Source organism: Oncorhynchus tshawytscha, linkage group LG03, assembly GCF_018296145.1.
Source record: "Oncorhynchus tshawytscha isolate Ot180627B linkage group LG03, Otsh_v2.0, whole genome shotgun sequence".
NCBI lineage: Eukaryota > Metazoa > Chordata > Actinopteri > Salmoniformes > Salmonidae > Oncorhynchus > Oncorhynchus tshawytscha.
Genome location: NC_056431.1, coordinates 50,580,908 through 50,597,469, shown reverse-complemented (window position 1 = coordinate 50,597,469; position 16,562 = coordinate 50,580,908). Strand labels below are relative to the sequence as shown.

The following is a 16,562-nucleotide window of genomic DNA, read 5'->3' as shown; positions in this document are numbered from 1 at the left end:
TTGTAAGGATCTGATTGCCCGAAATGGTTCCAACAACTCTTCTGTTGTCCTTCTTCATAGTTGTCTGGTATCCTGTGACTTGTGTAGGCCTCCAGCCACTTTAATAATGGAAATTGATGTAAAAAAATTGATCACTAGCCACTTTAAACAATGCCACTTAATGTTTACATACCCTACATTACTCATCTCATATGTATATACTGTACTCTATATCATCTACTGCATCTTGTCATCTTTATGTAATACATGTATCACTAGCCACTTTAAACTATGCCACTTTTGTTTACATACCCTACATTACTCATCTCATATGTATATACTGTACACAGTACCATCTACTGCATCTTGCCTATGCCGTTCTGTACATATTTTTTATCCCTTTACACTTTTGTGTATAAGGTAGTAGTTGTGGAATTGTTAGGTTAGATTACCTGTTGGTTATTACTGCATTGTCGGAACTAGAAGCACAAGCATTTCGCTACACTCGCATTAACATCTGCTAACCATGTGTATGTGACAAATCAAATTTGATTTGAACAGAACTACAGAGTTGATTTTCCCTCCATTCGCTCGAAGATGCTTCTTTGAAGATAGGCTAGCCAGCCGTATCGATGGTTCCCCAATGGGTTGATGAGAGTAGCGTAATATGGTTTGAGCAGAGTAACAGGATGGTCCTTCTTCGATAGCGAATTTAAGATACTTTACTTAGGACAGCTAATCAGACGTACCAGTGATTGTCCAGGAGGTGAGTTTATCGTCTCCACCTCGTATTGAGATTCAAAGTTCCAACCATTTTAAATGTGTAGATGCCGCTTCACGCTTTTTATGGTTCAATGTGTTAATTTCTTAACCCATCATTTATACCTTTTGCTTGAAAGAACCCCGGCCGGCTGGCACACCTCCTGACCGGTGATTACTCACTGTGCAAAGTTATGGAAAACAATCTCTTATAGCTTCTCAAATCACATACCTCTTCACAAAAACACTACATTTTTCATATTACACGCACAACCCATAGTGTAGAAACTTCAGCTATGTAGTGTGTACTTTGCACGTTACAGTATTTGCTTTATAACTAACAGATGCTGGGAGTTGAGAAGCAGGTGCATGTGGTGAGTTTAATAATATTAATGAACGTGTAACGATACAAGACAAGAGTAGTATCTAGACAAAACACAGTCAATACTGCCTGGGGAGTGACATATATATGGGGAGGTAATTAGTGAAGTGATGGAGTCCAGGTGAGTCTCATAATGGTTGTCAGAGCCAGTGATTAGTAAACCGGCAACGTCGAGTGCCGTGGAGCGGGAGTAGATGTGACCATACCTTTAATGACATCACAAAATAAAACAAAATGAATGTTCTATAGATCACCTCTGACCATTTCCGACATTCTAAATATTGTTCCAATATTCCATTTTGAATGTGTTAGAATTTCAGCTGGAAAAACGTCTGTTGAGACAAAACACAATCCTTTGGTGAATTTTGAGAGCACAGGTCTGGATCTTCTCCCTTGATTCACAACAGGATGTGAGTGTCAAACCCCACTAGTTCTATCCTACCCCCCTCTATGGGTGAAATGCGGTCTGATTGAAGTCAGTCATTGCAAACCTGATCTGACCTATTTGGATTCTCTTGGTGAGTCTTGACAGCCTGGATTAGGACTTGTGAGCTAGGGTCATACTCTGCAGATGTTGTAGAGCATAAGTCTGCAGGAGCGAGTCACTGCATTGATGTTTGCAGAGAACAGGGTGTTGTCCAGTGTCACGGTAAGGGTATGGTGGCCGACATCAAGCTGAGATATCTGCCACGCACGCAGAGATGCGTGTCGCCATCTGGGTGTCAGAGGGGGAGGGGGAGTAAGAGAAAAATAGTTGTGTCATCCGCATAGCAATGATAGGCGAGACCATGTGAGGATATGACAGAGTCAAGTCACTTGGTGTATAGAGAGAAGAGGAGAGCACCTAAAACCAAGCCCTGGGGGACAGCAGTAGTGGTGTCTGTGGTGCAAACACAGATTCTCTCCATGTCACCTGGTAGGAGCAGCCTGCCAAGTAGGATGCGAGCCAAGAAAGTGCAGAACCTGAGACACCCAGCCCTGAGAGGGTGGAGAGGAGGATCTGATGGTTCCCGGTGTCGAAGGCAGTGGATAGATCTAGGAGGATGAGAACAGAGGAGAGAGAGTCAGCTTTGGCAGTGCGGAGAGCCTCCGTAACACAGAAAAGAGCAGTCTCGTTTGAGTAACCTGCCTTAAAGCCTGACTCGTTAGGGTCAATAAGATCGTTATTAGAGAGATAACCAGAGAATTGATCAGAGACAACACGCTCAAGTGCTTAGGAAAGAAAGGGGATACAGGTCTGTAGTTTAAGTCAGAGGGGACGCAACCAGTGGTCAGGGATGAGTTTAGTGAGGAATGGGAGAAGGTCTCCAGAAATACGCCATTTCTGGGAGGGGGGTTGAGCGGACAGGTTGCTGGGCAGCCAGACCTCATTAGTCACAGGATTTAATCTGGCGGGGAGAAAGAGGTCAAGGCATAGGGTAGTTCTGTGTGAGTGGGACCAGTGGACTCAATAGACTGAGTGAATGAGGAGCCGATTGTTATGGAATGATCAGAATTAGTTGGGTAACATAGATAAGATGTTTTATTTTCATGATATGCTTATGAGTTATTTCTCATAAGAATGTATTTTGTTGTACTATAGTGGTGGCCATTGGCAGTTATCTGTTCTATGTCAAGACTAAGTTGCATGGGCCGCAGAGAGGGGAGAGGTCAAGGGGTCATCATGTGTAAACATATATTTTCTGTGTGCCAGTGACTCCCTACTTTTCTCATCGGGGAAAGGAGGGTGGCAGTGTCTGGAATCATTCTATGCTCCCTCTTTGTTGACCTATAGGGTCACTCTCCTCTGCGTGAGTTTGTCCAGGATTGGTTGTATTTAGAATTGGTTCTATCTAAATGACAATTTGATATATATCATAGGGTGGGGGTAATGTCTTGGTACCATTTTGTACCAAGGACGAGATAAGAGCTTTGTTTAGGAGACCAAACTGAACGATAATTTATAGCCCACTGTCTGACTAGGGGATATTCTCTCTGAAGTAAAGTCTTTTCTTTGTGTAAGTTCCTAAGACCTGTGTTTTGTCATGTCGTCTAGAAGGGGGTGGATCTTTGCTATAAAGGATCCCATTTGCCATTATGTAGAGCACTCTCAACTTTTCATTAGAGATACTGAACTGTTGAAAGTCAAAATGCTATTGCAAAAGCTTAATTATTATTAAAGGTGAAGATTAAGCATAACTCTGACTCGTGTGTGATTTGCTCTCTCATCAGTTGGTAATTAAGGACATTTCCACAACAGGATGTCAACCTTCTTTTCAGTGGTTGACAAAGTTGTCTGCAGAGAGAAAGGAGGGGGGTGGAGAATAGAGTTTCCTAGGTTTAGAGGCAGAAACTTGAAATTTAGAGTGATGTGGCTTTAGCAATGGATACAGAGGAAGAGAAAGTGAAAGGATGATTGGTCCTCTGGAAGTTTAGTTTTCCTCAATTTTTGCTCAGCTGCCAGCAGCCCTGTTCTGTAAGCTCGCAATGAGTCACTCAGCCACAGAGAAGGGCAGAGCCAGCCGGGTGGAAAGGGGAGAGTGCGAGTCATAGGATGCAGAAAGGGAGGAGTAGGATCGAAGAGGCAAAATCAGGAGAAAGGAGAGATGATAGGATAGAAGAGTAGTGGGAGATAGAGAGTGAAGATTGTGACGGTGCATGACCATCTGGGTAGGGGCTGAGTGGCTAGGGTTGGAGGAAAGGGAGACAGAAAAGGAAACAAAGAAGTGATCAAAGACATGGAAGGGTGGTTGCACTGAGATTAGTAGGCAAACAGCGTCTAGAAAAGATTACGTCAAGGGTATTGCCTGCCTTGTGAGTTGTAGGGGATTGGGAAAGAGTGAGGTCAAGAGGCAAGGAGGGGTAAGAGAGAGTTGGACAGAATTTAAGCGAAGGCAGAGGTCAGGAGGTTAAAGTCGCCCAGTACGAAAAGCAGTGAACCGTCAGGAAATTATCTTCTCAAGGTGTCAAGCTCATTGAGAAACTCTCCAAGGGCACCTGGTGGGCGATAAATGACAATGTTAAGCTTGAGTGTTCAAGTGACATGGAATTCAAATGAGCAGATGGACAGGTGAAAGGGGGAGAAAAGAGATCATCTCCAGTTAAGAGAAATTAGTAGACCTGTACCACCTCGACAATCATCAGATGAAGAGAGCAGCAGTGATCTCTGGGGTGATCCATGTCTCTGTCAGGGCCAAAAAGTCAAGGGACTGAAGAGCAGCATAGGCTGAAATGAATTTGGCGTTCTTGACCGCAGATCGGCAGTTCCAAACACTTCCAGAGACCCGGATTTCCACATGGTTTGGCGCACAGAGTACACAAAATTAGAAGGGTTGCAGCCAAGGGGTGGGGACCGTCTGTAATGCCTACAGGGAGAGGAGCAAACAAGTATAGAAAACACACTCGTAGTTGCCAAAGCTACAAAAGAGCAAAATTAGAAGTTCAAGGTGCTACCGCACGGCAAGCATTACTGAAGCACCAAGTCTGGGACCATAAGCCACCTGAACAGCTTCTACCCCAAAGCCATAAGACTGCTGAACAGTTAATCAAATGGCTACCCGGACTATTGCATTGACCCCTTTTGCAATGACTCTCTTACACTGACTATGTAAACTCACAGGACTATACAAACACACACTCAGACATATTCCCCTCACACTCAAACACACTCTTACACACTCACCCACTTACACACACACACACACATATACACACACACACATACACACACGCACACACACACGCACACACACACGCACACAACCCCTTTGTTATGGCAAGCCTAAATAAGGAGCATAAATGTGCTTAACGAATCGCATAATAAGTTGGATGGACTCATTCCGTGTTCAATAATAGTGGTTAACATGATTTTGGAATAACTACCCCATTTATGTACCCCACATGTACAATTATCTGTAAGGTCCCTCATTGTAATAGTGAATTAGTGAATCAAGCACATTTTCAACCACAAAGACATTAACATTTTCAATGCTTCCCAAAGAAGGACACCGATGGGTAGATGTGTAAAAATAAAAAAGCAGACCCTGAATATCCCTATGAGCATGGTGAAGTTATCTGGTGGTGTATCAATACACCCAGTCACTACAAAGATACAGGCGTTCTTCCTAACTCAGTTGCCGGAGAGGAAGGAAACTGCTCAGGGATTACAGTGTCACGTTCTGACCTTTATTTTCCTTTCTTTTGTCTTTATTTAGTATGGTCAGGGCATGAGTTGGGGTGGGCAGTCTATGTTTTGTGTTTCTATGTTTTTCTATTTCTGTGTTTGGCCTAGTATGGTTCTCAATCAGAGGCAGGTGTCGTTCGTTGTCTCTGATTGAGAATCATACTTAGGTAGTCTGGGTTTCACTGTTGGTTTGTGGGTGTTTGTTTCCGTGTCTGTGTTTTTTTGTTATTAAAATCGTCATGAACACTTACCACGCCGCATCTTGGTCCGATCCTTACTCCTCTTCAGACGAAGAGGAGGAAATCTGCCGTTACATACAGTATTTAATGGTTTTTGTATGAGAACTGAGGATGGTTAAACAACATTGCAGTTACTCCACAATACTAACCCAATGACAGAGTGAAAATAAGAAAGCCTGTACAGAATAAAAAATATATGGAAAAGGAATTACATTTTTTGTCCTGAATACAAAGCATTAATTTTGGGGCAAATACAACACATCACTGAGTACCACTCTTAACATTTTCAAGCGTGGTGGTGGCTGCATAATGTTATGGGTGTACTTGTCATTGGCAAGGATTAGGAAGTTTTCTGGGTTAAAAATAAATTAAATACAGCTGTAAGCACAGGCAAAATCTTAGAGGAAAACATGGTTCAATCTGTCTTCCATCTGACACTGGGAGACAAATTCACCTTTCAGCAGGACAATAACCTAAGGCACCAGGACAAATCTACACTGGAGTTGCTTACCAAGACAACATTGAATGTTCCTGAGTGTTCGAGTTACAGTTTTGAGTTAAATCGGCTTGAAACGCTATGGCAAGACTTGAAAATGTCTGTCTAGCAATGATCAACAATCAACTTCACAGAGCTTGAAGAATTTAAAAAAGATAATAGGCAAATATTGTACAATCCAGGTGTGAAAAGCTCTTAGAGACTTACAGTTCCCAGAAGTACTCACAGCTGTAATCGCCGCGATTCTATAAAGTATTGACTCAGGGTGTGAATAATTATGTAAATGAGACATTTCTAAAAACATGTTTTCACTTTGTCATTTATGGGGTATTGTGTGCAGATGAGTGAGAGAAAAAGTATATTCAATCCATTTTGAATTCAGGCTGTAACAGTCAATGGGAATGAAAGCTTTCTGAAGGCACAGTATTGATCCTGATTGCCTAGTCACTTGTACCCCTACCTACTTGTACATCAGTGGAAGCTCCTCAGGGGAGGAAGGGGAGGACCATCCTCCTCAGTGAATTTCAGAAAAAAACAAACAGTGAAACATTAAAATAAAAAATTATTGATTAAAACACACTGTCTACAGTAGCCTCAACAGCACTCTGTAGGGCAACACCATGGTAGCACCAGCTAGTTCCTGTCCTCCTCTGGGTACATTGACCTCACATTGTAACTGCTAAACTGCTTGCTGGCTGACTGCACACTGTACTACAGGATTGTAGCGAGTTTACTAACACGTTAGTTCTATTAGCTATGTTGACCAACGTTAGCTAATACAGTGACAGTGTAGGCTGTGTGTAGCGGTTAGCGGTTATGATATGAAGGTTTGGCTTGGAAAGGTTTTTTAGCCTGGTAACAGACAGCTGATGTGTTGTGCACTGAAGTCCACAAGCGTAAGGAAAAGGTGAGAGGAGGAGAGCGCATAGATGCGAGAAGGAATATGTCATGCAAAAATCATGTGCTGTTTGTATGTGGCTGCTATGAAAGTGTGCTGTGTTTGCGTGTGATTAGGGGTGTATTCATTCCGCCGATTCTGTTGAAAAACGTTTCTTAAACGGAACCAAACGGGGATAAACATACCTGAATTTGTCCAATAGAAACTCTTGTTTGCAACTGTTGGACAAATGATTACACCCTAGATCAGCTAGATGTACTATAGGCAAGAGTGTGCAAGGCAGTATTGAATGTGTCACTGTCTGTCACCTTGATTACTCACGACCTGTGTGCACCTACTTTGTAAACTTTAATTCATAGGCTAGGTTGTAGTAACCTTATGCTGTGTACAGGGAAAATCAGAGTATCGTGTAGTAGCCTTAACCTATCGATGTCACATTGAGCTGGGGGAATGGAATGAATGACAGTCATCCAGTATGCTGTAATAGAAATAAGGCCATGCTCATGAAAAAAATATATTGTCCTCCCTCATCTTAAACATTGCATTGTAGGGAAAGGGCTCGCAAGTAAGCATTTCAAGGTAAAGTCTATACCTATTGTATTTGGAGAATGTGACAAATCAAACTGTATTTGAATCGAATAACAAAATGGTGAGCTAAATCATGTCTGTGTGTGTGTGTTCAGATTGATTAATCTGAACTGAAATGTGTGTGTTTGGGGGGGAGGGGTTCTACTGAGTTATATGGATTTTTTAAAGATTGTCATAGCAAGGATAATTTAGCTATTTGATTTGGAATTTTAAGACCCCTTTAAGTATCAACAAAAATATGTAAAAAATATTTGATGAAAACAAACATGTGGCCTTACTGCTATTAGCCCATACAAACTCATTGAATAACAGATTCACTACATGGAACAACAGACAGTCCCCCCAAAATATCTAAAGGAAGTTTGTTCTGAAGTCTCTGTCCTATATCTGAGAGATATAAGAAAGATAAGGAAACCTTATTTAACACCTTATTTTTGGCACTAAACAGACTCCATATACACTTCCATTCATTTTTTCAACTGGTACCTGGGGACCTTCAGACGAGTCTTGTGAGGCCTGTGGGGGTCATAGTCTCATCTTTCCATAGAGGGGTCATAATAGTTTTTAGGCCGAACCGTTCGGACGCTACAGACAATTTTGTGAGAAGACAGATTTTCGGAATGTCTCATGGTCTGACAAACACCACTCGAGCTCTGTCACCTTTCACTACAGATGCGGAAGAGTGACATACGTAGGGGATGTGGTTATTTCAGACACATCCAATGCAAAAAAACAGATATCTGTAGCTTAAACTGACAGGCTTGTATTGGGATTTCTTTATTGAGGTAATTAGATTTCGACATTAGGGGGTGTAAACCCTTTACAGACCCTTACCTAAGTGTTACCTAAATTACTTGTTATTTTTTGGTGTTACTTAAAGTGATGCCAGAAAGGTACAGTATAATTTCAGCCAGTGGCACACACGAGTCAAAACGTATCCCTGAAAATAGGGAACATCATCATCCATTACTTGAATTTTTGGGTGATGCAATATGTATATGTTAACAATTACAAAATTGTAAAATATGTTACAAATTTGTAAGTGCTTAAGATCCCATTCAATCTCCTTAAAAGAGGAATTAAAAAATGTAAAGATTATTTATTTATTTGAAGTATATTTTTTAAAATACACAATGCTATTTAAAGTTTTGTAACCATTTCTCTAGTATCAAAGGTTAGTCAAGTAACTACTCACAATTGATTATGTATTCACTGGTTAGGAATGTCTGTCTATGATAAGTCAGCACTCTGAACAAAAGATGAGTAATAATACATAGTTTAACCTAAAAGATTTTCACTCTTTAATCCATATGTGTGATTTCCTCTACTATAACATTGAGTCATTATACCAGCATTTAAAAAATACATCTTTCAAACCTTTTCAAAAAAGTATTGCACAATATATGGAGAACCTTCCATTTCAAGGCTGTTACTAACTGTTGTAAACTCTCAAACCGCTTTGTTACTTTTGTTTGAGAAACAGTCGATTTAGAAATAGCCTTTCTAAAGACTGAAGGATCCAGTCCCTGAAAATGTGGACGTAAACTCAGTAGCCTCAGCAGGCCTCTAGAGCATGATGCTGATTCAGCGGTTTGAACAATGGAGCTAGGGATTCTTTAGGTTTGGTCAGGTATAAAAGAAAGGGTTAAACCAGGTAGAAAGTCAGTTCAGGAGCAGCAACCAGCAGCACAGTGAGCAAATATGTCCAACACCAGCATGAACATGGGCAGGGTAAGCACTGGCAAGATTTCTTAGAATAATTCTTACTTTAATTTTCATAGATTGTTATACAAAAGGGCTCTTGTGCTCTAGCACCCCAAACTACAGCATGATCATTTTACTTATCCCAATAACCTGGTTACCAGTGGGACTAAATAGCGCTGCAAATTCCTCTAAAATGTTTGTTTCATACAATTGTTTAATTCATAGAAGTGATTCCCTTTTATTTTCAGGCCACCTTCTATGAGGACAGGAACTTCCAGGGCCGCTCTTATGAGTGCAGCTCCGACTGCCCTGACATGTCCTCCTACATGAGCAGGTGCCAATCCTGCAGGGTTCAGAGTGGCTGCTTCATGGCGTACGAGCGCCCCAACTATATGGGAAACCAGTACTTCATGAGGAGGGGAGAGTACTCAGACTACCAGAGTATGATGGGAATGAGCGATGGTATCAGGTCCTGCCGCATGATCCCCATGGTAGGTTGAAAATATGTCATCTTAAAATAGACTGATCTTGTCATTGAAAAGACAATTCTCATATTACAAATGTTTATATGTAATGTATCTGATCAATGAAACCTGTTCTTTCCCGCTAACAGCACCGTGGAAACTTCAGGATGAGGATCTACGAGAGGGAGAACTTCGGAGGTCAGATGCACGAGATGATGGACGACTGTGACTCCATCCAGGAGCGTTACCGCATGTCCGACTGCCAGTCCTGCAACGTGATGGACGGCCACTGGCTGATGTACGAGCAGCCCCACTTCAGAGGCAGGCAGATGTACATGAGGCCTGGAGAGTACAGGAGCTTCAGGGATATGGGCATGGGAATGGGAGGCATGAGCGGTGGCATGAGGTTCATGAGCATGAGGCGTATCATGGATAACATGACTATGTAATTTTCTCAAAGGTTGTACGGAAATGGTTGATTAAATTTATTTCAACATTTTAAAACTGCTACATTTTCTTATTTTTGTGATTGTTTTACTCCGAGCTCTCCATGTTTAAACATTTCATTATTTCACTCTCCTACATATTTAACATTTCAAATTTCTGTGTAGATATCTGTTAGTTAACAATAGATGTATGCTGATGTAAAATAATATCCAGTGATATATAAAATCTTTAATTTAGAAAATATTACTTGATCCTGCCATATTATTTTGCAATGCACAATTTTAATGATTTTCAAATACACTCACTTAAAAAATGTAAAAAGATAACAGAGTTATCTAAAATAATAATTATAGGGTTAGAGGAAGGTTAGCAACAATTAATTTGCATTTGTTACAAATCTCATATCTATAAAACCACGGTCAAGGAGTAATTAGACATGCAGCAAACAAGTATAAAAGTTGTACTAGGTAACAATGTGTACCTGAATAATTACCTAAATGCATATGTATTAATGTGCACTTGTATTGGAAGAATGCCAATGCAAGTGTACATTGTTAAGCAAATAATTTTTACAACTAATTTATTTACTATTGTATGTTATAATAATCTAAATTCAAAAAGGCACTTGCACATCTGAGCTGTCTTTGTTGCAGGTGCATGGTAACAGTTGAATAAGATGAGAAAAAAATAAGAAACCCGCACACTGTTCTTGCTAGTATCACTGCTCTTTATTAAGCTATTTATTAAGTATCGGCCTCAAGGCCTTCGTCAGAGCTTTTGTGTGTGTTCACAACCTGTAACCCTATGTAGACACTACTTTACCCACATATGTTCAATGTATCAAATGGGGTTGGTGTCGATGGAAAATAAGCAAGTGTTACCAAATATAAAAATGTGCATTTCATTTATTTAACCAGGTAGGCCAGTTGAGAACAAGTTCTCATTTACAACTGCGACCTGGCCAAGATAAAGCAAAGCAGTGCAACAAAACTGGCACGACTCCCGCCGAAGTCGGTCCCTCTCCTTGTTCGGGCGGCGTTCGGCGGTAGACATCATCGGTCTTCTAGCCATCGCCACTCCACCTTTCATTTTCCATTTGTTTTGTCTTGTTTTCCCGCACACCTGGTTCACATTCCCTCATCAGACTAAATGTATATTACCCTCTGTTTCCCCCATGTCTGTGTGTGGAATTGTTCTTTGTGTAGGGTGTTACACTACCGGCTGGCTTGCGCTAGGTTTGTTTCAAACCTAGGTTTGTTTGTTTTGTTCATGTTACCGTGGTTGTGCTTTGTGCTGCCTTGCCTGTGCCTTTGGGCCAAGGTGTATATTAAAGTTCTCCTGTTATCACCCATCTCTGCTCTCCTGTGCCTGACATCCCGGTAACCAGTCAATCACCCCATTACAAAAACCAACAAAACAGAGTTACACATGGGATAAACAAACGTGCAGTCAATAACACAGTAGAAAATCTGTATACAGTGTGTGCAAATTAAGTAAGGAGGTAAGGCAGTAAATAGGCCTCAGTGGTGAAGTAATTACAATTTAGAAATTAACACTGGAGTGATAGATTTTGTGGCAGGGTTTGCAGACTACTATATGGATTACAAAGGGAAACCGAGCCATGAGTTGCCCAGTGACGCAAACCTCTCAGACGAGCTGAATGCCTTCTATGCTTGCTTCAAGGCAAACAACACTGAGGCAGGAATGAGAGCCCCTGCTGTCCCTGATGACTGTGTGATCTCTCTGTGGCCGATGTGAGTAAGACTTTAGAACAGGTTAACACTCGCAAGGCCGCAGGGCCAGACTGAATACCAGGGCATGTTCTCAGAGTATACGCAGACCAGCTGGCAAGTTTCTTCACAGACATTTTCAACATCTCCTTGTCCCAGTCTGTAATCCCAACATCTTTCATTTGCAACCATGAAATGCTTTGAAAGTCCGGTCATGGCACAGATCACACTATCATCCCAGCCACCTTTCCCCTCTTGTCCCCTGTGTTCACCCACAAATATTTGAACATGCACAGCTCCATAATATTATTGTTGATTTTTTTAATGAAGAATTTAAAAAACTATGAACTGTTTCTGATTTTCCAATTGTCCTTGTATTAGTTCTTGCTAAGTAAATAACACCATTTCCACATTCTCCTCTATGTATTTTGAATTACATCTGATAAATCAGGTGTCAAAACCAGCCTTATAATGTTATCTAGCTAGTTTTAGAGTGAAGACATTGGCCGTGTTAGAGAGGATCAAAACCTTAATGTATCATTGGTAAATTGTGACTGACTGACTGACTGATCTACAAATAATAATGAGTAATCATTTATGATGCAGGGTTCTTTGTAGATCAGTCAGTTGGCAGTCACCTGCACTGTTGGCTGCTATGTCAAACAAGCCCAATGGTTAGCTAAAACAGCCAGTGGCAGGTGTTGCTAACAACTGCTCATTTAGTGATTATGTAACTACCATCACATTAGGGTTTTATTAAGGGTTTTTGACATTATAAAAACAGTGGTCTTTGACATCCAACTCGCCAGCATACAGTATGGCACATTCTCAGTCCAAAGTTGTCAAATGACACATAACTTGATGGCACGACTCTGCAAAAAAAAGATTTATTTGTCTAATTCATGTCGCTAGCTAGTTATGTGTGTTGTAGTCCTCATTCTAATCAGGCAATTTATAATGTACATTGTATCTCCTCAATAAGTGAACTATAACTCTTAACCTGTAAAAGCATGGAGAATTAGGGCTACCATAGACTCAGAGAATGTAAATAAATTGTGGTTGTGATGTACTTAGCAAATTATACTTTTACCCAATATACTGTTTTCAAGTTTTTTTGGGCAGAAATGCCTTCTCGAACATGTGAACTTTCATGTGCCGTAATATCAACCTTGTATGCCATCTGTAAATATTAATACAATTCTTAAATTACAAGCCTAGTTGGTTTAGCCACAGAAAAAGGGAGCAACCTTCCCGCTAGCCATAATTGGCTGAGATAATGAGTGGGCTGGAAATGCTGAGAGACGAGTTTAGATTGGTCTACCATATAGCACCCGTCTGTCTATTGGACCTGGTCAGTATGTTTAGGTAATTGTGTCGAACGAGGCTTCAAAAAAAATGTATTGCCTAGTAAAACTGCATGAACTTATCAAGTTAAAGTGTACTGTTAGTTAGCTGGCTGGTTCGCTAGCTAACGTTATGTGTATGCTCTCCACTTTCTGGAGGACCGAATTTTGAAATCAGTGGAATTTGAGTATGATAGCTAAGGAGATGGAAAAAACACCCGTTTGGATTACATCATCAGACTAAAGCACCCATGCATGGCATCAGACAAGAGATGTGTCCAACCAGGATGTATACTGGTAAGATTTTCAGATAATACACGTTTCTAATTTTGACAGACTGTGGTTTCAGTTCAAGTGTGCTGTTAACTAGCTAGCGTTAGCTGATGATCTTATTCTTCGTATCTCAGTCACATTTGCTTGACTAGTTATAGCCATAGAACCTGGTTGGTTCGCTACCTGCTAACTCATGCAGGTTAGTAATGTCATGAGTTGTGATTATGGTCCATTGTTTAGCTAGCTAGCTAGCTACATTTCTTAACAAAAGACTCCACTCTAATTATGACAAAGTATTTTCATTTCAAGTTCAAGTGTACTGTTAGCTAGCTAGCTGCCAACAAATCAGAATTAAATTGTTGCCAGGAGCACAGTTACAGTCACCAACGCTCTGGATAACATGAAAAAAGCATAACTAGCTCTGCTAGGGTGAGTAAAATGGTCAGAGTGGGTTGTTCTCTTATTATGTGTCTGGAAGTAGCTAGCCAGTGTTAGCCAGTTAGCTGGGGTGCTTGACTGTAGTCGTAAGGCAGAGCTTTCGGAACAACCCTACTTATTGGCCAGAGCATCCAGTGTGCGCTCTGAACGCGAAACCCCAGATACACGATAGGGAGGGTATTGCTCAGTGAGCTGTTCTCTCTCTCTCTTAGATGTCTGAAGTAGCTGGCAAGTTAGTACAGAACGGTTGAATCAACCCTTTGAGATTTGTGGGGCAAAGGCTTAAGAGGGTGTGAACAATGCTGAATGGGTTAGGGTTAGGGTTAGGGTTAGGGAAGGCTCTCCAAGGGCTCTCCAATAGTAGTACCAAAACATTAACGAGATGGACGGGAAAAACTTACTTCAGACTCCGACAAGGCCCTCATCCCCGTCATTCGCAGGAAAAAGAGACAGAGATATTGGGGACGAAGGTCTGGGTGCCTTGTAAGGATCCGACGGCGAGTGATACATTTCCCTTTCCCTTTACCTATTAGCCAATGTACAATCAATGGATAATAAAATAGATGAACTACGATCACGTATATCCTACTAACGGGACATTAAAAACTGTGATATCTTATGTTTCACCGAGTAGTGGCTGAACGACAACATGAATAACATACAGCTGGCGCGTTTTACGCTTTTTCTGCAGGATAGAACAGCGGTCTGTGGTAAGACAAGGGGTGGCGGTCTATGTATATTTGTAAACAACCGCTGGTGCACGAAATCTAAGGAAGTCTCGATAAGTCTCGATGATAAGCTATAGACCACACTATTTACCAAAAGAGTTTTCATCTATATTCTTCGTAGCTGTTTATTTACCACCACAAACCGATACTGGCACTAAGACTGCACTCAGTGAACTGTATACCGCCATAAGCAAACAGGAAAACGCTCATCCAGAGATGGCGCTCCTAGTGGCCGGGGACTTCAATGCAGGGAAACTTAAATCCGTATTACCTAATTTCTATCAGCATGTTAAATGTGCAACCAGAGGGGAAAAAACTCTAAACCACCTTTACTCCACACACAGAGACACGTACAAAGCTCTCCCTCGCCTTCCATTTGGCAAATCTGACCATAATTCTATCCTCCTGATTCCTGCTTAAAAGCAAAAACTAAAGCAGGAAGCACCAGAAGCAATGGATTACAGGCAACATTCACACTGAGCTGCCACTTTCAAGGAGCAGGACAAATCCCGCCATGTCCTCTGACAAACCATCTAATAGGCAAGCATCAAAATAGGACTAAGATTGAATCGTACTACACCGGCTCCGACGCACGTTGGATGTGGCAGAGCTTGCAAACTATTACAGACTACAAAGGGAAGCACAGCCACGAGCTGCCCAGTGACACGAGCCTATCAGATGAGCTAAATTACTCTATTCTCGCTTTGAGGCAAGTAACACTGAAACATGTATGAAAGGATCAGATACCATTAATAAGAAGGGTCTAGAAGCGTCTTATATGGTGAGCTACCGAGTGACTTGAACAAACAAGCCCCATACTATTGTGGAGGACTTAATTCTCCCTGTTGGCGAGGATATGGCTGGGACAATGCTGGGGGAAAAGGCCCAAAAAAGTATATAGACAATGTCTTCAACCGACAACACTGTTTCACAAAATATCAGTGGCATGGCAGGACATGTTTTGAAACAATTACTGCTTTGCAAGCCAGTGAATTATATGAGTTATCCAGCAGCATCCACCGAGAGGCTCTTGCTGCCAATGGAATGCCTGACAGCTTGAAAGACGTTTTCGCCACTACAGTGAAAATGGTTAACTTAGTTAAAGCAAGGCCCCTGAACTCTCGTGTATTTTCTGCACTATGCAATGATATGGGCAGCGACCATGTAATGCTTTTACAACATACAGAAGTACGCTGGTTAACGAGGGGCCCGTTTTGACACGTTTTTTTTTAATTGAGAGACGAGCTTAAAGTTTTCTTTACTGACCATCATTTTCACTTGTCTGACCGCTTGCATGATGATGAGTTTCTCACATGATTGGCCTATCTGGGTGATGTTTTTTCTCACCTGAATGATCTGAATCTAGGATTACTGGGACTCTCCACAGCTATATTCAATGTGCGGGACAAAATTGAGTGTATGATTAAGAAGTTGGAGCTCTTCTCTGTCTGCATTAACAAGAACAACACACAGGTCTTTCCATCATTGAATGATTTTTTGTGTGCAAAGGAACTCAAGCTTACGGACAATGTCAAATGTGATATAGCGAAGCACCTGGGTGAGTTGGGTGCGCAATTACGCAGGTACTTTCCCGAAAAAAAATGACACAAACAACTGGATTCATTATCCCTTTCATGCCCTGCCTCCAGTCCACTTACCAATATCTGAACAAGAGAGCCTTGTCGAAATTGTAACAAGCGGTTCTATGACAATGTAATTTAATCAGAAGCCACTGCCATATTTCTGGATTGGGCTGTGCTCAGAGTATCCTGGCTTGGCAAATCGCGCTGTTAAAACACTGATGCCCTTTTTAACCACGTATCTATGTGAGAATATATTCTCGGACCTCAGTAGCATGAAAACTAAATACAGGCACAGACTGTGTGTGGAAAATGATTTAAGACTGAGACTCTCTCCAATACAACCCAACAT

At 41.3% G+C, this 16,562-nt stretch overlaps 1 protein-coding gene across 1 annotated transcript; it reads left to right on the top strand.

Annotated features, from left to right (window-relative positions):
- Window positions 1–9,172: 9,172 nt before the first annotated feature.
- On the top strand, window positions 9,173–10,175 carry LOC112245750 (gamma-crystallin M3-like). Its single transcript, XM_024413911.2, has 3 exons — window positions 9,173–9,234; window positions 9,456–9,698; window positions 9,821–10,175. Exons 1-3 carry the CDS (start codon window positions 9,205–9,207, stop codon window positions 10,118–10,120), a joined length of 573 nt encoding a protein of 190 aa, XP_024269679.1. The 5' UTR covers window positions 9,173–9,204; the 3' UTR covers window positions 10,121–10,175.
- The last annotated feature ends 6,387 nt before the right edge of the window (window positions 10,176–16,562 follow it).